The 26,491-nt window shown below is 41.2% G+C and overlaps 1 protein-coding gene across 1 annotated transcript in view; it reads right to left on the bottom strand.

Moving 5' to 3' along the window:
* The window catches only part of ATP8A2 (ATPase phospholipid transporting 8A2), a 1,954,943-nt gene that overhangs the window by 1,465,611 nt on the left and 462,841 nt on the right, over positions 1-26,491 (bottom strand). The window contains exons 5-7 of the mRNA XM_069202231.1: positions 15,512-15,557; positions 11,014-11,054; positions 7,080-7,153 (exon numbers count right to left, since the gene is read on the bottom strand). Of these exons, the coding sequence (XP_069058332.1) occupies positions 7,080-7,153; positions 11,014-11,054; positions 15,512-15,557 (161 nt within the window). The remainder of the gene's footprint in view (positions 1-7,079; positions 7,154-11,013; positions 11,055-15,511; positions 15,558-26,491) is intronic.

The raw sequence follows: 26,491 nt of genomic DNA, 5'->3' as shown, positions 1-26,491 counted from the left end.
CGTTTTGCAGCAGTACAGAAATCATTATATTTCGTTCCAGGTTCCTGTACAATGACAGAATAACTGACTATCCTCACAGTACATCAACTCTCAGTCATGAGAATTAACGACACAGTAAAACATGTTGTCTAAAACAAATTACTAAACAATAACCCCGCCTCATCGCCTCTGGTTGTAAATCTGTATTTTCCTGTCTTTGGAAGCAGGTGCACTGAAGGAATAAAAGTCAGAACCACGAATGCTGGAACCACGCATGCCTAAACAACGCGGTCGGAACAATGACCACCAATGTCTTAACAACGATTTGTCATTGTAAAGGCATTCCTGGTAAAGGCATGAGTGGAACGGCATGCGTGGTTCCAGCATGCGACCCCCGATCCCCACCCCTAAAAAAAAATCATACCCTAACCCCCCCAAAAACAATTCTACTCGTACCCAACTACCCCAACCCCCACCCCTAAAACCACCCGCCCCTAAAACTACCGCAACCCTCCACCCCCAAAAAACTAAAAATCCCCCAATCCCCCACCCTGCCCCTAAAACTACTGCGACCCCCAACCCCTAAAACCTAAACTACCCAGACACCCCACCCCTTCCTAAAAACTAAAAATACCCCGACCCACCACCCTACCCCTAAAACTACAGCAACGCCCCCACTACCCTAAAACCTTAACTACCATGAGTCCCCCACCCAGCCCCTAAAAAATAAAAATACCCAACCCACCACCCCGGCCCTAAAACTACGGCAACCCACCACCTCGCCTAAAACCTAAACTTCCCGACCCCGCCCCTAAAATAAAAAAATACCCTGACCCCCCCACCCTGTCCCTAAAACTACAGCAACCCCTACCCCCCTAAAACCTAAACTACCCCCACCCTGCCCCTAAAACTACAGTGACCCCCCACCCTCCCTAAAACCTAAACTACTGTGACCCCTCAGCCCCCCTAAAACCTAAACTACCCTGACCCCCCACCCCAGCCCCTAAAACCTAAAAATACTCCGTTCCCCCACCCCCCTAAAACTACATTGATCCCGCACCCCCCTAAAACCTAAGCTACCCTGACCCCTCAACCTGCCCCTAAAAACTAAACAAATCCGACCCCCAACCCCCCCTAAAACGGCCCCAGCCCCACTTACCTGACCACGTCCTCCTCAGAAGCCGACTCCCTTCATCTGTGCCTTAAATGTGCATGTGCGTTGTTCAGCACATGCGTGATTAAGGCACAGAAGAACAAAGTTGTGGGAAACAAAAGCGTTGCTCCGCTTTCTTTGTTCACTACTTTGTTTTTCCAGAGTTGTGGTCCGGGATGTTTCCCGCACTGAGGTACTCCGCTCCTGGATAGGTATGTATAATATTGTTGGCTACTTTGTCTTTATATTTCAGGAGAACCTGCTGTACAGTCTTTACGTGCTCTGAGGATATCAGATTTACAGGTGACTGGTCATTGCTGCAATCCATGCTCATGGTAGCTGCCCTGTTGCAAACGTCTGCAGGCATGACTTACTCAGTGTTCAGGCAAATGTGATATTACTCATCCGCGCTGACTCCCAATGTCCCCATTAGCTTCACTACAGTAAAAGAATGTGCTACTCATTCACAGGGTTTGACTGGAAGCCAACAGCGCTTAATTTGTATTAGAATGACTGCCGGTACCCAGTAGAGAGATGTCGGAAGGGAGGGTTGTCATGTCCTAGGGCCTTGGTTATTCAAGCTTCACACTTGAGCTTAACTAACACCTCTGGCAATTCATGCTGAAGAATTGCAAAATATGAACAAAGGAATAATTAAATATTTTTTGGGAGAGAAAACATTTAAATACATTAAACTGTGAAAGACAAACAACAGGTGAAACATATGAGCAACTTTTTTGGGTGTCCAACAGTTGGCAAAGCCGTCTTGATTACACAAATTTAGGACATTTTCAGGTTGTGTGCAGGAGCAGTAAAACTCCTTTCTGCATCAGCAATGCAGACATGAAGGTCAACTCTTGTACTGAGTCTATAAATAATGTAGTCCTAACTATGGAATGTAATCCTGTCTGCTCACAGGTAAAAGGCTCTGATTGACATTATTTTGTTGCAGGTCATGGCAGGCTCCGGTTCTCCGATAACCATTCTCAGAGACATCACTTTGTACAACAGATGGGGTAATAACAAAACTACTCACTCCGCCCGATATTTGCCCCAAAGCCTTCGGTGAGACGGACATAGACATGTTAGGATATTTTGTGGCTAAGATCAAACTATATGTTGCCATAAAAGGTAAGGACATCATTGGGCGGCAAGACCTTGCAAAGATGGGGTTGTACCTCATCCCTGGTTCACAAACTCCAGTAGTTGCTGGTGGCATGCCAGTGAATCTAGTTTGTAGTCTTGAGGAAATGGTTGAGGCCCTTCCATCTAAATACAGGGAGAGGTTCCAGAAACAAGTAGGGACTGTCAAAGGTTTCGTCCATCACATTAATTTAAAACCACATGCTCAGCCGTTTGTTCACAAAGTCTGACAAGTCCCATTGAGTGTCAGAGAAGAACTTAAAAACGTACTCAAGGATTAATGTGCACAGGGCATCATAGAACCTGGTGAGTCTTCCCAATGGGTGGCGCTGGTAGTTGTTGCACGTAAGTAATATGGCGAAATCAGCATACTTTAAATGCCAACATCCCTTGCCCATGATACAGCAAATGTTGGCCAAATTAGGTAAGGCTAAATGGTTTTCCGTCATCGATTTGAGGTCAGCTTACCATCAAGTCATGCTGAACAAGAAATCACAGGAGCTGACAACTTTTGTCACACCCTTTAGTGCTTTAAAAACTCTGAAGCTACCCTTTGGGTTGGCAATAGCCAATAGCATCTTCCAGAAACTCATGGACATTCTTTTTGCCGACCTCAAAGGGGTACAAGCCTACCAGGATGACATTCTGGTATTCACAGAATCCCTAAGAGAGCATAATCTCACACTTGAAAAAACTTATCAATTCTAAGGGATAGAAGTATGAGTGTCAGAAAAGACAAATGCAAATTTGCCACAAAAGAAGATTTAGGCCATAGGATATCTGATGAACTTTTAATTGATAAAGGTTAAGGAAGAGGCAGGTACCCCCATTGATTGTGATTCTTTGTGCTCCTTCTTAGGCCTTGTTGAGTATTATGCTTGGTTTGTGGCAGGTATGCAGTAGCAGTGGAACCTCTAAGATTCCTTCTGAGGAAAGGTATGTAATTCGGTTGGTCCGAGGAGAAGCAGGTTGCTTTTGACAAAGTAAAACACTTAAATGTGCAAGCATCAGCCCTTAGTGCATTTAGAAAAGGTTGCACTTCTGTGAATACTGTTGATGTGAGTCTTTACGGACTGGGGCGGTCCTGAGTCACATAGTGGGAGGCAAGGAACAAATTGTTGCATTCGCTTCCAGGTCTCTCAAGAAAATTGAAAAACAGTACTACACAATTGAGTGGGAGTCCCTAGTGTGCATCTGAGCAGTTCAGAAATTTAGAATGAATGTCTGTGATCGGAGGTTCGAGTTACACACAGACCACAGGCCCTTGGTTTATATTCTTAAAGGGAGTACTCACAACAACGTATCTGCAAGGTTGACCAGGTTGGTGTCGAAATTACATGAGTATACCTCTGATAATATTCACATGGCGGGCAGAAAGAACATCCGGGCAGATTGCCTGTCTTGCATGCCATTGCATGCAATTGCCAGAAGTGGGAGAAGAGCTTAATATTGGCGATGTTTAGTGGGTTGGATGTGTGACACCAAAATGAAACTCTCAGGCAAGTCAGAGAATCCATAATACAAGGTTGGTCTGAGGTTAGGTGTTTGTATGGTGTTTTAAAAATCTGTGCCCAAGTCTCTAGTGAGCATTCATTGGTCAATGGTCTAGCTTTCAGAGGAGAGCTACACCTTCCTCCTTCCAAAATACACAATTCCATAATTTCCAAGGCACACCAGGGACATTTGGGCACAACCAAGACTTGCATGCGTATTAAGCAGCATTACTGGTAGCCGGCTTTAGACAGCCAGGTAAAGCAATTGATTGATAAATGACCTGAATATTTACTTTCTGGTGAACACTAGAAGCTTAACAGAACACAATTGATTGATAAATGACCTGAATATTTACTTTCTGATGATCACTAGAAGCTTAACAGAACACCATTATGTCCTGTTCCAAATCCTGATGCAGCTTGAAAAAAAGTAGGCCTTGATTTTTCAGGACCTTTTGTCTCCCTTCCAGGATAATGAGATACACCATCCTCCTTGATGGTTATTTTTCAAAGTGGCTCACCTTCTCCTTTGTCAGCTCTCCGTCTTCTGAAGCTGCAATTAAGTTCTTGGAACAAGAATTCTCCATAGAAGGATCACCCAAGTGATTAGTCACAGATAATGGCTCTCATTTTGTGTTTGGGCAAATGCACAACTTTTTAACAAGTCATGATGTCAAACATTTATGGGTTGCCCACTACTCACAGTCACTGAATGGTTTAGTAGAGAGGGGCAACAAAGTGATAAAAGGAGGCATACAGACTACCCTGGCAGTGGGCATGGACGTGAAACGTTTCCTCAAACAGAGAGTCTGCGAATACAATCACACACCACATTGCACCACTAGGGTCACACTGTTCCTTTTGTTGAGAGGGAGAAAAGATCTTTCAGCTTTGTTTGCTGCATGGCTGAGGGATCAACTTGAGATAACCATTGAAGATACAAACTTGAAGGAGAAAGTTACTGCACATGTTGTTGAGAAACAAGAGACAATTAAACAGGCTTTTGATAATGTTCACAGTGCTGATGTGTCTTTGAAGTTTGGAGATTATGGGCATGATTTAGAACTTGGTGGATGCAATACTCCATCACAAACATTACGGATAACCTGTCCGCTATTTTAGAATCACCATAGGATATAATGGGATTGTAATACGTGGACGGGATATCTGTCACATTTGTGACAGGGTATTCGCCCCTGCCAAGTTCTAAATCAGGCCCTATGTCTTGAACAAAAGACCCATTATGGTAAAAAAGAAGAGTCTGTGTTCTCCTCTCCAACATAAATGTGCAAAGTTGGCAAAGGGTCAGTTTTGCTGGAAAAGAGAGGTTGGTGGAATAAAAGAAATGTGGTGAAACTCAAGCAGGAGCAAGCTGAAATCATCAACAAAAAGAAAGGTGCTGGTTTGGATTTAGATTGGGCCTGATGGGTACAAATTTCAAATGTATTTTAGATTCGGATTAGAGGAAACAGAAAAGAGGATGAAGCCTCTACCACTAGCAGGGCTGCTTCACATAACTATTTCAATAACAAGTAAGATTGCACAGGAATAGAAACAAACTGTAAGTAAAATCCACACCTCACTCACAAAGGAAGAGATGGTGGACTTCTGGATGTGGGGATGAATTATGAGTGCTTAAGGTCTGCTAGGTGTGTGGTCCTGGCACCTACTGGGTATTCTCAGCAGAGAGTTGAGGGAAGAGCGAATGCAAATGAAGAAAATGCCCACAACACCAAAACATTATGAGAAGTGTTAAAAATATCTGTTTCCACATGTATATGCTCTTCTTAACATAACTTGAAGAGATTGAGATGTGTACAGTGCAGAATGGGTGGGAAAGATCATGATATTCTTCGTTTCACCAGAGTGTGAAGGAACAGAAGATTTCATATTGAAAAATAGCATCCATGTGTATACTTGATATTGCACAAAACTCATTCCTGTATGAATATCTCAGTCCATGCAACCATTGTCATACTCTAGGCACTCTTCCAATTGCTAATTATGAAATTTAGGCCACTGGCTAATTGAATATGTATTGGTTATACTACATCTGGTTTTATTGCAAGTTTAAGAATGTATTAATCTCAAATAATGACCTGTCTATGAAGTCCTTCTCAGGGTATTACCTAATTCACATAGCATGTGCATAGATAGTCCCCACAGCTTTGTATCCAAAATGGAAATGCAGACTAATGTAGGTAGGAAAATATAAAAATAAAAAAAGGAGCAATCTGGCCGATTTGGCAGCATGATACACTCTGATCCAAATACTTTCACACTCTCATTCTAAAAGTGCAGAATTAATTTATACTCCAATCAATGCTCAACTCTTTGTTCAAAGTGAAGTCTGAAGCCTATTTTTTATTACAGCATATTTGTGAAATGCATTTTAGAGTAAACTGTAGGAGCAAGATTATAGTACTCCTTCCAGAAGATGTAGTAATACAAATATCCCCCCATATCTAAAAATAAGTTCACATTTTTGCATAGAATGACCTACATTCTGTCCAGCAGAGGTGTTTTGGGGTTATTTATGAACTATTTACTTTTTGAAAGGAAGAACCCAAAACATATTCCTTCAATGATTGTTCCAACTAATTTGTCTTGATATCCCTAACATAACATACACAAGGAATGAACACAACTTGTACTTTTGTGAAAAAATTAAAATCATTACTGTATAGATGAATTACAAAACTCTACACTATAAAGCAAATGACATACAGAATAAAATAGCATCTATACATACTCATTAATTCCACTATTTGTAATTCATCACAAAACTGAAACATGTTCTATTCACATTTTAGAACTCAGATATACAAAAACAATATATAATAACAATGTGTCTATTTTACTTAGGACCACTGTACATTAATAAAAAAAAAAATAAGCAAACAGAATGACAATTTCATCGATCAAACTACAACAACGTTGACAGCAGTTTCATTTGGTAATTCGTTCACAACACTTTATAACATGACATTTGTGTTGAACGTGAGAGTAAAATAACTTTACCATTCATTGTAAAATTACCCCTACTTGTTAGAGGGTCCAAAATACTAACTCTCTTCATGAACTAGCAAAAAATGGTGAACAATGAGTTTGTTTGATTTTCTGTGAAAAAAAAAACTATGCACCGCAAACTCTTCTTGCAAATCTCTATGCATCAACATCAGGAAAACAACAACTTTCATTAAACATTGCTCTTCTAAACAATTGGGCATACAAATTCATGTATTAACAAAGACAATATTTCATCACTTCAGCAATGTAACTATAGGAATCACATGATGAGTATTTCTGACCTGGAAGATAAAATAATCATGTCTGCTGGTAGATGCTGCCCGTTGGTGACCTTCACAATATCTCCTACCGCCACCTTGTGATTCAGGAGACGAACCGCAGAAAAATGGAACAGGAGACACAAGTTAGATTTTTGTTGAGTATGGAATATCTTCAGTTTTTTTATACAAAACAACTTTTATTTTTAAAAATCTATATAAATAGTTTCACTTCTCATTACATCCTCAGTCTTTTGGTTTTGCAGAAACATTTTATAGGAATACCTTAAAGTGAATAAATGTAATGAAATCAATGTACTACTATTGTAGGTCGTAATAACTACTAGGCATGGCAACCATAGAAGCAGCATCAGATATATTTATTGATGTTTAAGGATTTTCTTAATTAGAATGCACAGGAAGTGAATGAAAGGCAAAGTGTTAGTTACTAGGGGACATCAGACCTTCAAATTAAATGAAACCACACTGGCTCCGACTATTACTAGAAATAACAAAACTCAAATGTGAGGCTCCTCATTATTCTTTTCAGAGGTTGTTAATGATTTCTTCAGTACAGACATAAAAGAGAAGCAGAAGAAATAAAACACAGATAGGTAGTCTGATTTGTTATACTTGTGCAAGAAGGATTCTGTCACTTGTTGCTGAAACATCAATGAATGCCGTTATACTACATAAATAAAAGGCTCTTAAAGTTGACCACAGCGAACAAGGCCTTCAACAGAAACAGACAATGTATCCCCGAAACGCTTATAATGGGCCGAGGGTAATTACATTGTGACAGATATTTTCAGATCTGAATTTATTTCTTCTATTCCCAATGTAGCTGAAACTTGGAAGGGTATTCATGAGTTCAGCACAATCCTAACTAACAACAACAATGTATATTACAGTATTGGAAGAGAAGCACAGTGTAAATGAGATTTACTTGGTAAAGGTGGGCACTGAAGGGTGCATTGCAGAATGGAGGTAAATGAAGAGGGAGCTAAAGGGAGAGACACACATGGGATGGAGAAACAGCATAGAGGAAGAGTGGAAAGCAGTAGAGTACTGACTGTGGTGAGCAGCAGAGCAGTAAAGGGTCACAAGGTTAGCAGATGTTGAGTGGGAAGAAGGTAGACATTGGAAGATGCAATATAGTGGGATGACATGCAAAGAGGATAGAAGCAGAACACAGTGGGCATGGGATAGTTCTATTCACCATAGGCTAGGGTAGCTAGATCACATGTTGAGTGGCAAACGCAAGGAGAAATGTTTTTTGAGGTGATGTATATTAATAGGGAAATACCACAACAGAGAATATGAAAATTAAACATATAGAAATGAGTCTAAGTGCCAGCCATATATTGGGGCATCCAAAACATGCAGGGGCCTACTCATAAAGATACATTTGGTCATGAATGCAAGTTTGCCAAATTTACCTCACTTACACTTTTAGGTAATTGATAAAATAATTCCTGGGAGGCAAAGCCCTTTCATAGATACGTAGATCCCTGCATCCATAAATCCCACTCAACGGGAGCGGTAAGTTTGAAGCTATTAATGAACAATGTTTTCAAAGAAGTTCACACACATCTATCTTACACCAGTCGGGTTCAGGTAAACAAGATAAAAAATAAATATTCTATGCTAAATTGTCTACTGCTTTGGATATGTTTTTTCAAAGTTTTATTTTGGTAATGTAATTTTATGTGATTAATAAACATAAAACAAAAGATAAATGCTAATTTCTACAAACTTTCTATCCCAACACAGCTGCTTTGTGTATGCAATGCCTAGGGTTCACAGACAGGGTTACAAAAACAGGCATCAGTTTACAACATATGTGAACACCATACAATTATATATGTAATTTGCAGGATACATAATTTATGCATACATAAGCCAGGATTATCTGTGTATTATCCAGGTCACTTAAAGGCAATCATGTTTATGGGTAAACGATGAATGTTATAATTTACAAGAGTGTTTTTGAATTAGTCTCAATTCTGCTACCATGTCTCCTAGACAGTTCTCAATTACATCCATTATCATTAGGATATCATTTTCTATCTGCAATTTCAGTAGATAATATGTTAAGATGTATCTGTAAATTGTGTTACTTTAAGACAGGATTTGGAAGTATAGCAAACATGAAACTAAAGAGGAAGGGATGCTGGGATAGCAAATGAATAAAAAATGCATGCTGTGCATTCTGCAGTGCATGTAGTACATCCTGCACTCCACAGCTCGACTGAACACAGACACCAATGGCACTTTAATGGCTTCCAAGAGAAGACTCAAATCAAATTCAAAATTATGTTATATACCCTTCAAAGTGCTACACACCGGCAGACCATGCAGTCTTATAAAACTGCCGAAAATCTCAAGTGGATCAAGATAATCTCACAGCAAACACTCCTTCCTGTTGGAGCGTCCGAAGATCAGAATGGCTGAACCTCAAAGACAATTATTTTCTGGTTCCTCTCACACAATCTGGACACCCCCTACAAAGCCAATTAAAAATGACTTCGACATTCTCTCCTTTAGAAAAAGACTCAAGATACCTGGCTTGAAGATACACCCGCCTGTTCTCTACCTTCACCACATCTCACCCCACCCAAATCAATATGTAGGATATTGAACTATTTCCCCTTCACTAAGGAATCTGCTGCAGCAGACCTCTCTCTACTAGCTGTTATTTATTTCCGCTTGTCAGTCATTTCACACTGTTTCCCTGTTTCCACCCCACCCTGTCCATAACTTACCCTTGAACCCCTTGGTTTCTTTCATATGAAAGTTGCTTTATGTTCATTGTAAGCATTTTATCTCATGTGCAGGTCTATATTTTGTGGTACAGCACTCTAATACTGCTCAGTGAAGTAGCACATTAGAAAGATCACGGGAATAAATACATTAATGCATTTAGGGCCTGATTCACACAGGTCCTCAACACTTAAGGCGGAGTCCCTGCAGCCCTGGGGGAGTCTCTGCATTTGTAGCAGAATCTCCACAATGAGAATTCTTATTAGAAGAGAATTCTCATTGCGGGGATGAGAAAATAATTCTCATTGAGGAGATTCTGCCACCAGTGCGGAGACTTCCCCATGACTGTGGGGACTCCGCCATGAGTGCGGAGGCCCTTTGTGAATGATGCCCTCAGTGTCTACAAGGAAAACTGTATTTTTAACGTGATGTAAAATAGACTCAGTTCTGTAAAACTCTACACGCAGGATAACCCGTTCAGTGTGAACTGCTCCTTGATGTGCTAATTTGATTCAACATAAGAGTGTCATCTGAGAAAAATTATGACCGAGCAAGTTTGCCCCTCCCCCCACTCTATAAAGGCAGAATGAGTGCCAACTTCCACCCAGGAATATTATCAGGCAATCATGGGCAGTGCTGAGTAACAAGGGACGCAAAAGGTTTGGGTGTGCTTTGTAACCACATTTATGAGGCACATTCAGGTCAATTAATCCTCCCCCTACCATCTCTATTTCACAAGCATTAACTGTCTGTGAAACTGAATAGATCTACTTTCTCCCATGTTATTAAAAATTGCGGACAGGAAGACAACAAATTATTTACATACTAATCACACAACCTAAACGAATCTCACAATCCGAACATGGCCAGCACTGCGGTCCAGTAAACTATGCGAAGACATGTTTGTCACAAATGTGCAACAAGATTCCTCCTCCATTTGCATGATATCTGTGAGGTTTTATCATAGAACAGTTTGTTTGCAATCATGCTAATATATTACTGATTGAGTGAATGGGGGCTTGCCAATTAATTTTTAAGTCATAAAGTATTTAATTCTTGTAAACACTGAGGTGTTTGCCAAATTACAGAATGAAGTATTTTTAACAGCGTCTTGGGAAGATTATATTTATTAACATATAACCAATGCAGTCCTCAGGAAGTCTTATTTAAACATAGCAAAATGTATCTACATTACCTCTTTCCAAATCATGTTCTGCCACGAGCCACCTCTCAAAACTAAAAAAAGAAAACAATGCAAATTAATTTGCAAGTACAACAAGGCGATCAGGTCCATTACAAAGTAACAGCCTCATCAAAGTGGAACTCATATGTTTATAACGGTTAGAGTGTGAAAATTGCTAATAAAATTGGGTGATTAACTAAAAGAAAACATGCGTTTAAAAGTGTAAGGCTGAAATTAAAATGAGGCCTATACTGATAATTAACACAGATATTTTGAAAATGAAATAAATCACTGTATAATTATATGTATTTTATGTTTTACTTACAGAGCAATGAAAACATAATAATTACATGTTCAGAAATAAATAGCTTGAGTTTTATGACATGTTGTACTGCGCATTCAACTGCTTTTTTAAACAGGCCTGTGTTACGATAATTCAGAATGAAATAATGTGATGCTTAGAAATGTTGATGGCAGTGGAAAGTTTCTGTCTTTTCTGAAACATCCTGTGTGATGATCTAATGTCCCAGAGAAATGTTCTGTGCTGTAACATTATGACATTTTATTTAACTTCTTGATAGATAATATTCCACAGAAAACAATGTCTTTCAGTAGTTTTATGTAGTTGAAACATTTTATCTGTGCAACGGAAACTGGTGATGACGGTGGAAGAAGCTGAACCAATGAGAGAGAGAAGTGAAAACAAGAAGGCAACAGAAAGAAACATTCTTTTAATGTAATTGGCTCTGTCCTGACCAATGGTACAGTAGCTAGTTATTTTCTGGGGTTTTAATATAGCAATGTTTAGGTGATGTCAGTACAGACTTATTTTCTTCCTGCCCAAGAGCAGATTTCTTCTTTCCTGCTGAAGAGAGACTTATTCTTTCTTGCTCAAGCTCAGACTTATTTCTGCTGCAGTTACTGTCTGTGCTATATTAAAATGTGCATTTATTTCTGCTATGTGCCACTTACAGTTCAGATACATTAAGGCTAAATATTACTGAACTGTTTCGGCATATGTCACTGTCCACTGACGATGACCAGAAGATGCTCAACTAAAGAAGACTTTGCTGCCTGGTGAAACCATTAAGGAAAGGTACAACAAAGATATGTGCATTTGTCTCTTTTGCAGGTTACATGTTTTTCTCTTTTAGGAACCCGACTGCTATTTTTGCTAGAGCCATCTATAGATGTTTTCCAAATTAGTTTTTATCTTATTTTTCCTTTTTGCATGAAGTCCAACATGCTTAATCTAATTAGGGTAATAGTTAGAATGTCACATTCTGAATTTGGCTGCGCACAATAATTGATTGTGAATATTTAAATCTGTTGTAACTCAATACATTCAATCTCAACTGTGCATCTGATATTGTTATTCTGTATTGTGATTTTTGGGTGCCTTCATATTTTGTCAAACCTGAGATTCTTTAGAAGGTTTGGTCAACCTGTGTTATTCATGTATCTTTATAATTTGGATTTGCGCTTCATTTACGCTATTTTAGCATTGTTAATCTAAAGGGCAATAAATGTTTGAACTTTACTAAACTGGTGTGGTGATCTATTCCCAAATAGGTCATGATGCGTATAAATTACTGATTCTAATGTTGATTAATTATGATATTGTTTAGTTTTGTTTATTGTTGACTGTTTGTTTAGAGCCAAACACTCACAGCCAAAGGTGAGGGTAGATGGTTATTTACCCTTATGCGTCCCCTTATAAATTAATTATCAAAACAAATAGGATGCGCCAACATAACCCATCACTTAAAGCTTGTTTGCAAGTGAATGCCGTTTTGTGTCAATGAGGTTGCAGAGCCTTTAGATCAACTGTGTTTATTAAAATATTATATTTTTCCACCTCACTATTGGTATCTGTGTCTCACATCCTCAAATGAAGAGCCTGAATATTACATCAATGGACCATGCAGTGCAGGTGATGGAAAATCAAAGATTATATGGTTTTATGTTGAAGTGGATATTTTAGTAGACACTTGAGCAGTAACAATACTATGCACGTTTCCTCCTAATTGGAGGCTACATAACAGTGGAGGGCAGACACATATAAAAAATATAATATAAAATTATTAGCCAATGATGGACAGCGAATTTAAAATGAAAGGCTACAGAAAGTACGGCAACAAAAAAAGAGCATGCTCCAAAATTACAAAGTAACTTTTAATGCATACCATTATAAGTACAAAAGCATCTGTTTACAGAAAATTATTTTCTCATAAGCCTCATTGTGGCTGTTATCAATCTCAACAAACAAACTCCAGTCTTCAACTTTTAACCTCTACTTTTAAGCATGCAAGGAGGGAAGATGAAAGACAGGAATTCGAGGACTGTCTTCCTTTGATCATTAAGCATCCCTTCCAGACATGACCTACCATTCCATCTCAAAATCTACAGTGAGTTCCTCTCACTATCAAAAGGTGCTGACATATTAGACCAGTCTCTGAACAGTGAAAATAGATCACACAGATCGTGGCACTATCTAAACAGAAGACAGGTTTAACTATGCTCAATTACACAACAAGGTTCAATAGTAGGTGGAATCATTAAAACAATTGCTGTAAAGTCATTTTTTCTAGGACTGTGCCTAAAGATTGTGTCATTATTTTTTCCTTTTACTTGGAATTGCTGAAAAGACCAGGAATAATTTCCTAGTGGGAATTTAGCATACCTTAAGCTTCTGACTGTGTCTTGATTCCCAGAAGAAATGTTTGAAAATGGACTGCAAATGTTGGGGACTAGCATAGGGAATCTTGCTATAAATTAGAAAGACTTTTCAGGTTTTGCTACATACAACATGAGTTTCTTTAAGTTTCTACAGACGAAAGCCCTAGAAGTACATAGCATTCCAGAGATGCATTTGCAATATCCTAGGACATATGGGCAGCAGCTTAACAGTTGGGATTTCCTCACATCTTTGAAAACCAGGAGCTGCTGGGAAGGGGTTTAAAGGTTTTACCCAGTGACCAGAAAAGATCTAAGCCACCTGCTGGTGGAATGTCTGTGAAACTAGAGATTGCCTTTTGAGCATGTGGAAGAAGAGGTCTGGGTCTCTACATCAGGATATGGGGTTACATTTGGTTCATCCGATTGAATGGGCACAGTTATCACAAATACAATAGGTGCAGAGGCATCAGGGCGTAGGGACTTAGGAGGCATATTGCACCTCAGTTATGAATGTTTTTCCACTAGCTAACAATAGGACCATTTTCTGTTCCTTTTTGAAGGGCCCATAGCATCCTTGCTATGCGCTACAGAAATATAATTTCTTACTCCCATATGTTACAACTAGACTTGGCAAACGAACAAGAGGGCTTCTCTCTCCAGTGGTCCAGCAGGTTCAAACAGAGGTTTATTCTAGGTTTATTATCTCCCCCCTAGTCCAGGACTAAGAGGAGAAGGCAAAGATAACAAGTACAAGTGGTATCCATTTGCCTATATATTTACCCTTCCTTATCTTACCCATCTTCCAGGAGCTGCTCCTTCACAATGGCGAAAGAGCGTCGCTCCTGTAGGTAAGCCAGCAGCATGCGCAGGGAGGGGAGGGGTGGGAGATGGGAAGGGGCTGAGAGGAGGAGGAGTGCACTTAAATGTTCATGTGTGTTTGGCCGGCCGTCTTAGGCTGGCCAAACACACATGTGCCCTTAGGTTTCTCCAACCCGGCTGTGTTACACAGCTGAGTTGGAGAAACTGCACAGATTCCCATGCAGTGTCTGAGTGGCAGGGCAAGCCCCTCAGACCAATCCTGGTGCTTCTCTCATGCTACATTTAGCATGAGAGCAGTGCCAGGATTTCATGGAGAGCCTGTACTGGAGTCCCAGGGACAGGTGGTACACCAACACCATCGAGAGGGAACAGGAGCGAGGCGGCCGACATCGGAAAGATACCGTTTTTTTTATTACTATATTTTTTCTTACACCCCCCAGCCCTCAGCTCGCCCCTACCCCTTGAGATTTGTGGCAGCTGCAGTTGCCATCTCCTCACATGCACAAGACCTCAACCACAACATATGATAAAGGGAAATAGTTCTACAGTGGGTAATGATAGAAATATTATTATTATTTGTTCTGCCATCAACTGACAATGACCAAAATAAAAGTGGGCTGTAACCCATACTAAAGAGGAGAAAAAGTAAATTCATATAAAATGACCCAGAAAAAACAGAAAATAGACCTGAGTTTCTTGAGCACATGAGCCTCTTAAACAACATATTCATCTGAAGGCATATTGGGTATAGCATGCATTACCATTTGAGACAGTGAAAAATTACTGATACTTTTATTTGAATCATATTACTGCAAATGTTCATACAGGATAAATCCAAACATGTCCTATTTAAAGTATTCTTAATAATCAGTCACTAATGATATTCAAAACCAATAAAGAACAATGTGACACACAGCAATATAATGATATGTCTGAATAATACTGGGCTGATTACCCATCTGTTCATATTCATCTTCTTTCATTTTTCAAAAAAAGCTAAAAAGAGACGTACCTATCGTTTTCTTTTTGTTCACCGTGTTATCTGCCTTGTGTCTTTTCTGTTACAAAGGAAATTACAAATCTGATTAGAAAGATACAAATGTCTATTATACTGAATATGCATTCTTTTTGGGTTGTGGACTAATAGTCTGTGTGAAAAACATATACAATTACAACTACTGTTTTAAACCATATGCCATTTGTCAGTTATATCCCACTTCACCAAAAATGGTGTTTTTGAGAGGTAGGTAGTTGCTAAACACATATTGCAGCTTACATTCACGGTCTATAGTCTGTCAGCTGCCCATCACACTGAGGGCCTCATTACGAGTGTAGTGGTCTATGGACCGCCACACTCGCGGTTGTGGTCAGGACTGCTGCTGATGCTGTGGTCCGACTGCCACATTACAACCCTGGTGGTCAGCCTGCCAGAGAACCACCAGCTCCGCCAGCATCCATGATTCCGATGGCATGGCAGTGGCGGAGATCGTAATCCGCCAGGGCAGCGCTGCCCTGTCGGATTACAACTTGCTCTCCGCCAGCCTTTTCATGGTGGTAACAACACCATGAAAAGGCTGGCAGAGAATAGGTGAAGGGGCCACAGGGAGGCCCCTGCATTGCCCATAAACTTGGCATGGGCAATGCAGGTGCCCCCCAGCCCGGTGCTGGTGCACCCTGCAGGCTACAGCATTGCTGCCAGATTACGAGCCAGAGACAATGCTGTAGCCTGTTTCCCACTGGGCCGGTGGGCGTAAACTAAGATTTCCGCCTACCAACTTAGCAGGAAACTCATAATAACTCTGGCGGGGAGGTCGCCACAAAGGTGGCGGCCACCTCGTTGGGAGTTTGGCAAAAGGGCTTTCCCATCCGCCAAACTCGAAATGAGGCCCTTAGCCCAACCAGAGTACATTTTCTGCTGAGGGCATGGCCATTGACAGTTCTTTTTACTGGTTCAGACTTTAATCTCTCCATGCTTGTACCAGATCATGCAGGGTATGACCTTTCCCAGTTTCAAAAGAATTGTCAACTCAGAGGCTCTAGGCACCCTCCTTTATATTAAAAACACAATTCCGCAAGCTCAGCACCCATCCCTGACTTCCACTTATCAGTAATTAAACACACACCAGACTGGTTACAGGCAAACGGCATAGCAATATAAACACGCAATATACACTGTTGTGTATAAGCACCACATACTGGAAATGCCCTTCTCTTATGCTAGTGTTTAGGAGACACAGCCTCCTCTTTTTCGCCATCACCTTTTTTTCTGCATACACATATTCTATGTGCATTACCTGGATGTTTGTCTTAGGGCATATCCTTACACCATACTTTATGTCATCATGTCTTCCAACTAAAATCAATTGTAGCTAGCATATGGACATGTCCAATGGTTTGCAGGTGGAGGGTGTGGACTTTGGCCATTTCAGTGTTCCTTCTTCTTTCACATATTATCCATTGTTTGTTTGATTCAGTTATGCCAACAAGGATGGAACTGTTGATGCCATATTATCAGTGATCTAATCAATATAATAGGTGATGTGCTACAAAATCTCTGTGATATCATCAATGATAGAATCTGAAATGTCATCAGTGATGTCAAGTGTGAGGTCACACTAAATTATTCAAAAAAGTGTTGGATGGAATGCTGCTGGTAATTACTTGGGCTGCATCCGAGTCCATCGTTATTTTGGACACTATGGGGGTCATTCTGACCCCCGCCGGCGGCGGATGCCGCCGGCCTGGCGGGAACCGCCAGAAGACCGTACCGCGGTCGAAAGACCGTACCGCGGTCAAAAGACCGCGGCGGTCATTCTGAGTTTCCCGCTGGGCTGGCGGGCGACCGCCAGAAGGCCGCCCGCCCGCCCAGCGGGAAACCCCCATCCACGAGGATGCCGGCTCCGAATGGAGCCGGCGGAGTGGAAAGGGTGCGACGGGTGCAGTTGCACCCGTCGCGATTTTCAGTGTCTGCTATGCAGACACTGAAAATCTTTGTGGGGCCCCCAGGGGCCCCACGACACCCGTTCCCGCCAGCAAGGTTCTGGCGGTCAAAACCGCCAGAACCAGGCTGGCGGGAAGGAGGTCAGAATCTCCATGGCGGCGCTGCCTGCAGCGCCGCCATGGAGGATTCCTCAGGCCAGGGGAAAACCGGCAGGAAACCGCTGGTTTCCCTTTTCTGACCGCGGCTTTACCGCCGCGGTCAGAATTGGCCTGGATGCATCGCCAGCCTGTTGGCGGTGCATCCGCGGTCCCCGGCCCTGGCGGTCCATGACCGCCAGGGTCGGAATGACCCCCTATGTCACCTCTTCTGGCTGGGACCAAACTGAGGTGTCATGGTGATGTGCAAAAAAAAGATGGCATGGGATGTGGCCCAGGTAATTACCAATGACTCAGATTAATTCCATCATTCCTCCATCATGTTGTTCTATACCAATGGGCTGCAGCACTCAGTGCACCACCCACTATAGTAGCTTGTAAAAGCTGTCTCATGACTGGCACTGCAGCATGTAATGCAGTTTTAAACTGCGTTTTTGACTTGTGAAAATAAACCATTTGCCAAACCTTCCTTTTTAATTCTTATAAGTCACCTCTAAGGTAGGTCCTTTAGGCTCATAGGGCAGGGTGCATGGTATATAAAAATAGGGGAACATGTGTAGTTGGGTTTTACATTTCCTGACAGTGAACGACTCCTACGGTCTTATTTCACAATAGCTACGCTATCTTTCCCATAGATTTATACAGGGTTACCTTATTACACTTAACAGGTGATAACTTGAGTTTGGGAACAGATCGAGAAATGATCCTTCCACTCGTCTGAATTGTAATTTAAAATCCTCTTTAATGGTAAATTTGAATTCTAAGTTACTATTATGAAAATGCTACTTTTAGAAAGTTACAATTTTTCTGCCAAACCAAATGTGCCTTTCTGCCAGTGTCCAGGTTCATATGATTGTAAATGGCTCTCCTGGGGTACGTTGTGCACTTCTTACAGTCATGGGGGCAGAACAGCCTTGGCTGTAAGGCAGGGTGTTACTATCCTGAGCAGGATAGCCTAGGGGTTGTTCTCAGCCCTATCTAAACTTCAAAAGTTTTACTGTTGCTATGCCCACCCTCTTTCTGACTTCTGAATATGCGTGCTCTGTCATTAGCAAATTCAGCTGACCCCTGGGCTTGCCTGTCCTTTCTTACCCTAGACAGTTTGAAGCCAAACCCAGGAAAAGGGACAGAACTGGATAGAACCAGTTTGGGACTAGACAAAGAAAGGGCCCCCATACACAGCTTGGCACAGGGTATAAAAGTGGCACTCTCAGAACCTCTCATCAGAATACTCCTGGACCTATCGAAGATTCAGAAGAAGGATTGCCTGTGGTCTGAGGAGGAAAGACTGGAACTCCTGGTCTTTAACCTAAGATCCATAGAAGTGACTCCAAGAGTCAGTCAGTTGGCTGACTTCCTGTTTGAGCTGCAGGGATACAAAAAGTTTCCAGAGGCCTTCCCAACAACTGCTCATCTGACTAGCACCAACTCGACCTGCCTCAGCCATGCTGCTGGCCTCAGCTTGATTGAATGTACTCCTCCTGCTTCAAAACCAAGCTACAGGTGAAAATCCAGAAGGTTGGGGCTCTTTGGAATGGTGAGCAAGCTCCTTGAGTCAGCAACGATCGATACATCTCCTGCCAACGTGAAGGTCAAACATAAACCGCTCACATCTCCTGCCAACAAAAAGCTCCAGCGACAATCTGCTCCTCAAGCCAACAACCATCTCCTCGCTGCTCCCAACAATGCACAGCTTCAGCTGGGGCTTCTCCTGTGGACTTGAACTTAGAGAAAGTAAACTGTTCACCGGGACGAACCTGGTTCCTGTAGCCAACCTGCACTTAATTTGGTTGGCCTAAACTTGTGACTCTGACCAGTTCAGCGCCATCAAATATTCATAAATGGCCTAAAGCTTTAAAATCTCCTCGTCTTCTTATTGGGTTTTCGTTTTTTTGGTGTTTTTATTTATTAATTTTTTTACTATTGTTTGCAAATTAGCTTGGGATTTATTGTGTGTTGTTTTTTCATGTTATTACTGTTTGAGTACTGCATAAATACTTTATGATTTGCCTTTAAGTTAAGCCTGACTGCTTTGTGTCAGTCTTTCGGAGGAATAAGTACAGGTTTATTTAGTGACAACTGTGGTTCACCCTGTCAAGAATTGTGTCTATTATTTGAGTGGGGTTTTCACCCCCCTCAACCAATAACCCAATTCCTTACAGATGACGCTTTGCACTAAAATGGTTTCTTGACAAGCAAGTGTCAAACACAGGATGATTCTGCAGCCAAATAAGTTGAATTACTGTGATAAACGTACAATCGTTTGGATGGATTAGCTGGACATGAACCTCTCAATCTAGTTTGTCAAGACTGCTACAGAATATGATAAAGGTGAATTTTAAAAAGTAACACAAGTTGAAGCAGTAGTGGATGGGCTAGTTTTTACTTGAATAGCTGTACATGAAGGAAAATAAGCTATTAGGCGGAGAAATGTCCTTGAGATGAATATAGCAGAAACAAATATGCAGGCAAATGGCATGGCAATGTCTCAAAGTCTAAGAGAGATGGAATGCAGATGTGCTGAACATAGAGACTATGATGTGATTCAGACTTTCAAAACAGATTTAAGGTTGGTGATAAATAATGACTTAATGACTAAGGATCAAAACTGATCGACATAGTGGATGGCACAAAGACAACAAAGCTGTAGCAACTGGTAATTAATTTTGAAGTACTGGGATTGAGAAATGGCTAAAGAAAAAAAGCAAGTTCAATATTATAAAAAGAGTGACTTTTCAAGTTAGATCAAGGGCTAGTATATTTTATGACATCTGCTATCCTTTCTTTGTAATGTACAACCAAAGAATATCCTAACTACTACCTGATATCTATTTGAATTCTAAATGAAGAGCTGATAGTGGGTATGAAGAGCTGATAGTGGGTATGAAGACATTGCATAAGGAAAATGTGTATAACAGTAAATGTCTTCACAGGAAGTCATTTTCATAAGATTTATTCATCAGAGAAAAACCCGTAACACAAAGGCAGTCAAGGCACAACCAGCAGCCAAACTACCTGGTTCAAGCCATGGAGTACATATATGCCACTCATGGAATGCACAAAGGTCACAGAAGGATTATATAGAGCAAAACCCAAGTCACATTGATTAAACAAAGTTAAGCACAATACAGCACATCCCCTCCCCCAACACAACAAAACAAAGGTTAGAGATCCCCATCCCTTCCCAACTAAACAAAGACAATAAACAAATAACAAAACAAATATAACAAGACAAAACCCCCACACACATAACACATACAAAGCAACCAGACCAAAACCATAAATAAAGCAACATACAATTACCCAAACCCCAATCATAATCCCCCAGCTAACCAGGGGGTTTACTCGATCTCATGGCCCTTTCTGCCTGAATCCCCACAGTACCACCATTACCACTTTCTGGAACTTCAGGAACATCTAGACTTCTGCACTTTTTTTGCTTAAAATGTTATTGTCTCTTATTAGCAACAATCTTGAACATCTTTCACCAACTCAAGGCCTCACCTCCTTCTCTCCCGGTCTTTGGTACAAGGCAACGTTCTTCAGAATCCCTCTTTGACCATTCTCCAACTTGACCCAATTACCACTAATGACCTTCACCTTATAAGGCCTGCGAATCTTGGACAACCTTCTACAAACACCCCCCGGTGTGACCTTGATCCAGTCTCCCACATCAATGAAGCATCTCTCCTGGTTCCCCGTGGAACCCAAACCTACATTTTTGGAACCAACATCATTCATCCAAGAAGGCATCAATTTGGTCCCAGGCCGTCTACCCTTAATCATTTCAAATGGGGTCTTCCCTGTACTGGTATTCACAGTGGTGTGATAAGCCCAGAGCATGTCTTGAATGGTGTCTTGCAACGACAATCCCGAGCTACATGCCAATTGCATCATAGCCTTCACCAATATGTTGATCCTTTCCACTAAGCCATTATCTTGTAGATTGTACAATGATGTACACACATGCTTTACGCCAATGGTATCCAAAAAACATCTCATTTCCTCAGATGTGAGTTGTGTGCCATTGTTCATCACTACCACTGAGGGAATACCCTCCCTTCTGAACACCAAAAACTGTGATGGTCGAGCTACTGTTGACACATCTCAAATACAATCTCCACCAATTTGGATTTGGTATCTACCCACACTGCAGCAAACCCTTCTTGCTCAGGAAAAAATGCAAAAGGACCAATAAAGTCCAAGCAAACGTCCTCCCACACAACACTTGTTTCTGACAATTGCTGACCCCCTTCCATACTACCTAAAACCACTCTCATACGCTTCTTGGAATCCATGCAGACCTCAAATTTCTCTACCCATGTTTTCACTTGAGTGTCCATGAGAGGTCACCAAAACCTCTCCCTCACCCTTTTGGAGTCAACATCTGACTAAGCCGTTCCTCATGCACCAAATGCGCCAACTTGGGGCTTATGGCACAAGGAGGCACAAACATCTCTCCTCTCATCACAAGACAATCGTCTTGAATCAGCAGCTCATCAACGACCTTAAAAAATGTTTTCACTATGTCTAGCAAGGTACCCTCTCTGCCCACCACTCCTTTAATCAACTTTACTACCCCTGATCCTCCTTGGACACACAACTCTCCAAGCCTTCCGTGGCATTATTCACATTTGCTACTACCTCCTCCGTTTCCAACTCACAATCATCTGCCGCTTTGTCAGGAAGTCTTGACAAACAGTCTGTAACCTTATTCTTCCAACCTGGTATATATTCCACCCTACAAGCATACTCTTGCAATTACAGTGCCAATCTAACTAGTCTGCCTGAACAATTTTTTGTGCTTTCTTGACCTAAAACTTTAGTAAAGGTTTGTAGTCTACCCTCAAAAATACTGTACTTCCCCAAATGAAGGTCCTGAAATGACTGGTTGCCCAGGCAGCAGGTAATGCTTCTCGTTCAATGAGGGAGTAATTTCTCTCCACACTCGTCAAAGACCGAAAAAGTAATGCTGTTGTCTTCTCCACACTGTCATGCCTCTGTGCCAACACAATCCCCACAGCACTGCCATCCACTGTGACAATCGTTTTCAATCCCATCTGACATAGCACCAGGACCCCCGCATTGTTGATTTTGTCTTTAATGACAGAAAAGGCCAATTGCTGTTCCTCACCCAAAATAAATGTATTGCCCTTCCTCAACAACACACCAAAAGCATGTGTCCTATGAGCAAAATCTTGTACAAAAGTGGTATAATAGTCCATCAAACTCATAACAGACTTAAGCTTCTCCTTGTCATTTGGCACTTCTGCATTCCCAATTGCACTCAACAAGTAAATTTTTGGTTTAACCCCTTCCCTCGTAACAAGGTAACCCAAGTACTCCACCTCCAACAGAAAACACACTTTGCACAGCGTCAAACTAGCCTTCTCAGTTTGAGATAACACTTCACTCAAGGTTTTACTCTGTTTTTCAATACTGTCTCCAAAAACGAGTATATCATCTTGAAAGAAGATAACTTTGTTGACACCCTACAGTTATTTAGACATCAACCTCTAAAAACAATTGCTGCTGAGGACAATCCAAAAGGAAGCATACTGAACTGAAAAGTGCCTTCAGTGGTACTGAAGGAAGGGAGGTGTTTTGAGTCCAGATAGAGCCTTACTTGATGGTAAGCACTCCTCAAGCCTAGTTGAGAAAAATACCCCCCCCCCCAGACAACATCAGGATGAGTTTATTTATATTGGGCAAAGGGAAGCAATCTATGACAATGTTCTAATTAAGACTGCTCAAGTCAACACAAAATCTGAGTTACCATCTGTGCAGTACTTAGGGAAAGATGCGGAAGACATTGTAACGCGAAGGGTTAATTAGCTTGAGCAGTGTAGATGAGCGTAATGCCTGTTGAAACCCCCTCCCAAACATTGTGGAAAAGTTCATGATATTATTTTCACGCTTGTTTGTGTAGAAGACTCTGTCTCAACCTTGAGAACGAGAGTACAGGGAGAAGATGGAATGTAAACAAAGACTGGAGCAGAGCAGCCAAGTACTGATAACATTAGCTAGAAAATGCCAGAATGAGATAGAATCCAAGCTTTGAGTTATTTAAGCACTGAACTGTGTTTGAGGGATTTGGAAGCTTGCAGATGGAATTGTGGAAGCTGCCATGGCCCAGCGCTGCCTGCCTGTTTGCTCGTGGTGCTTGAGGGGGAGAGAGGTCCAAGCAGGCGGTAGAGGGCTCCCCAGCATGTCATGGATTAAGTTAAGCTTCCACACAGGGATAAAATACCTTTGTTTCTCTGCTCTATTATTATGACTGATGATTTATGCCTGCACTGTGTTTATAACCTGAAGTATTCAGCTCATTTATATTTTGCTTTCTAAACCTATTAGTGTGAACTGCTTCAATAACTGAAACATGCATTTTGGTGTGCAGTAAATCAAAGCTTAAATGAAGTATTCAGTTTGTTTATATTTTGCCTCCTGAACATCGTAGTGAGAGCCTGCTGCAGTAATTGAAACATGCATTTTGGTGTGCAGTAAATCAAAGCTTATCTGAAGTATTCAACTCATTTATATTCTGCTTCTTAAATATCGTAGTGCAATGCATTTTAATATACAGTTAATTAAAACTTATATCTGTCAATTAATTCTTTGCTTATATATATAAATAGATGCTTTTCATTGCTATTCTTATTCTACTATTGTTAATGTGCTAAATGCCTACATTTTACCTGCAATTCTAGTAAAGCGAAATTGTATTTATAATTGGCGTGTGGTCCTCCATTGAGCGTCCTTATTGACTTATAGCGAACAGGTGTCAACCAGTCACCTGGATAACTCACCATCTGATTTCTTTGTGATGACGACAGCGGACAACCACTCTGTAGCCTCCACTACTTCTATAACTTCGTCCTCTATTAATTGTTTAAGAATTTCTTTCACCTTTGTGCTTGATGCCAATGGGACTTATCTCGCCACTTCTTGACAGGTTCAGTATCCTTCTCGAGTTTGATCTCCTGCATGCATTCTTTGGCCTCTCCCAGCCTATTCTCAATAACTTTCTCATACTGGCACAAAATGTCTTCTGAGAGTTTTACGTCCACTACTATGACCTGGTTGTTAGCCTTTGGATTCACCACAATGTATAAGTCATATTGGTGCAGTCATCCTAAAATAGGCGGGCCCTCTTGAGCAACATATACCTTTCCTCTGGTCTCCTGACTTCCAAATTTCATGTGTGCAGAAATATAACCCATTACTCCAATGCCAGATCCCTGGTAGCCCCTCAGAATCACATCCGTGGATTCCAACTGTTCAATGGGCAGATGGTATCATACAGCTGTTTGGGTATAATGGTTTATGATGACACTGAAGCCACCATCAAATATATTGTTTTCCATTTACTTTGAAGTTTGCTTTGGGACAGATTTTCCTTTTTACAAGATTGTTCCCCTCATCAGCCTCGCCATCCACCATAACCACTCTTTGTTAAGGTTTGTCATCCACTACATAACAACTATCTGGTCAAACGCTTTGCACATGCATGCAAAGTGTCCTTTTTTCCCACTCTTGCAACATTCTTTTCTAACTGAAAAATGGTTCCTTGAGTCGGCTAAGTAACAAGTTCTCCCTCATATGTAATACACACAAAATGATAGTTTGTTGGTGCTCACACTACTCATTGACAGCTCACTTTTTACAGCATAGATCAGGTCTGATTTATCGTCAACCACAACTACATCAGAGTTTTGATTTTCTGCTCCATTTTTTGCATATTACGCATGCATTTCTCTGACTTCACCACCTTAGCTATGGTGATGGAATCTTTTAAAGTTGGATAACTGGCAACCCACAACCGCCCTTGCATTATTTTGCTACTACACTGCACAATTAATTGATCCCTTGTCAGTTCTTCTGTCATCTGACCAAACTGACATTTTGCAGCCAATTCTCTCAATCTAGCCACAAAGTCATCAACCGCCTCAGATGATCATTGTGGTTGTGTATATAATTTATGACATTGCATTATTCCATTAACGTGTTTGGCAAATCTGGTTTGTAGATGAAGTTTAGCCACCTTATACATATCCTCAATTTTGTTTCTATCTTCATCGTGTACTGGTAGAAGGTATCTGAAACCATGTTGGTCCTCTTTGCCCAAAGAGCCTAGCAACATAGTTTTTTTTTCTTTCTGTAGAAAACCTTGTACCATTCAGCACCAGTACATAATTCTCAAAACTATCAATCCCGTCCTTCCACTCAATCCGTGGGTCTCTAGGTAACATCATAAATGGTGGGGCATTATGATAGAAAAGGTTGCATTCATTATAGAGGTCTAGTGCATAAACAGTAGTGTTAAATACAGGGTAATGGATGATTGCTACCTATGACTAGTAGATGGCATTGTAGTGTTATGCAAAGCAACAAAGAATGCTGAGCTGAGCTTGTAGGTGGCACTAAACAGTTGTCAGTGGTAGGACTCAAATGAATCAGGAATCAGGAGTGGCAGGGGCGAGTTGGAGCACTGTCAAAAGAAAGTGCAATGAGGTGAGATGAACAGAGTGAAGAGAAACAGTGGGAGGGCTTCAGTGAAGCCACGCTGACCCCCGTGTAGTGAGATGATCAGTCCCTGCCACAGCGTGTAGAGGGGAGAGAAATGGTGAGAGCGCTTCAGTAAAGCTGCTCTTCAGTAAAACTGTGCCCTCTGGGATCCTTCACACATCCAGTCTGAACTTATGGCGCGGCACAGCATGGGGTTTATGTTGATCATGTCGCACTGGCCTAAGTAGCACAGAACACATGGCCAGGCCAGAGGGTAAAGCGGACCGCTTAATACTGGGAGTCTGTTACCTGGTGGTTGGCGGAGTTGGGAAGTAGGAGGGTTCCTCAGCATTAAACAGGTGAAGGAGAAGCCGGACAGGGTTTCTCTGAT

This window comes from Pleurodeles waltl, chromosome 8, assembly GCF_031143425.1.
Source record: "Pleurodeles waltl isolate 20211129_DDA chromosome 8, aPleWal1.hap1.20221129, whole genome shotgun sequence".
In the NCBI taxonomy this organism is placed as follows: domain Eukaryota; kingdom Metazoa; phylum Chordata; class Amphibia; order Caudata; family Salamandridae; genus Pleurodeles; species Pleurodeles waltl.
Note: the sequence above shows the minus strand (reverse complement) of the source record. Positions and strands in the feature narration are given on the sequence as shown.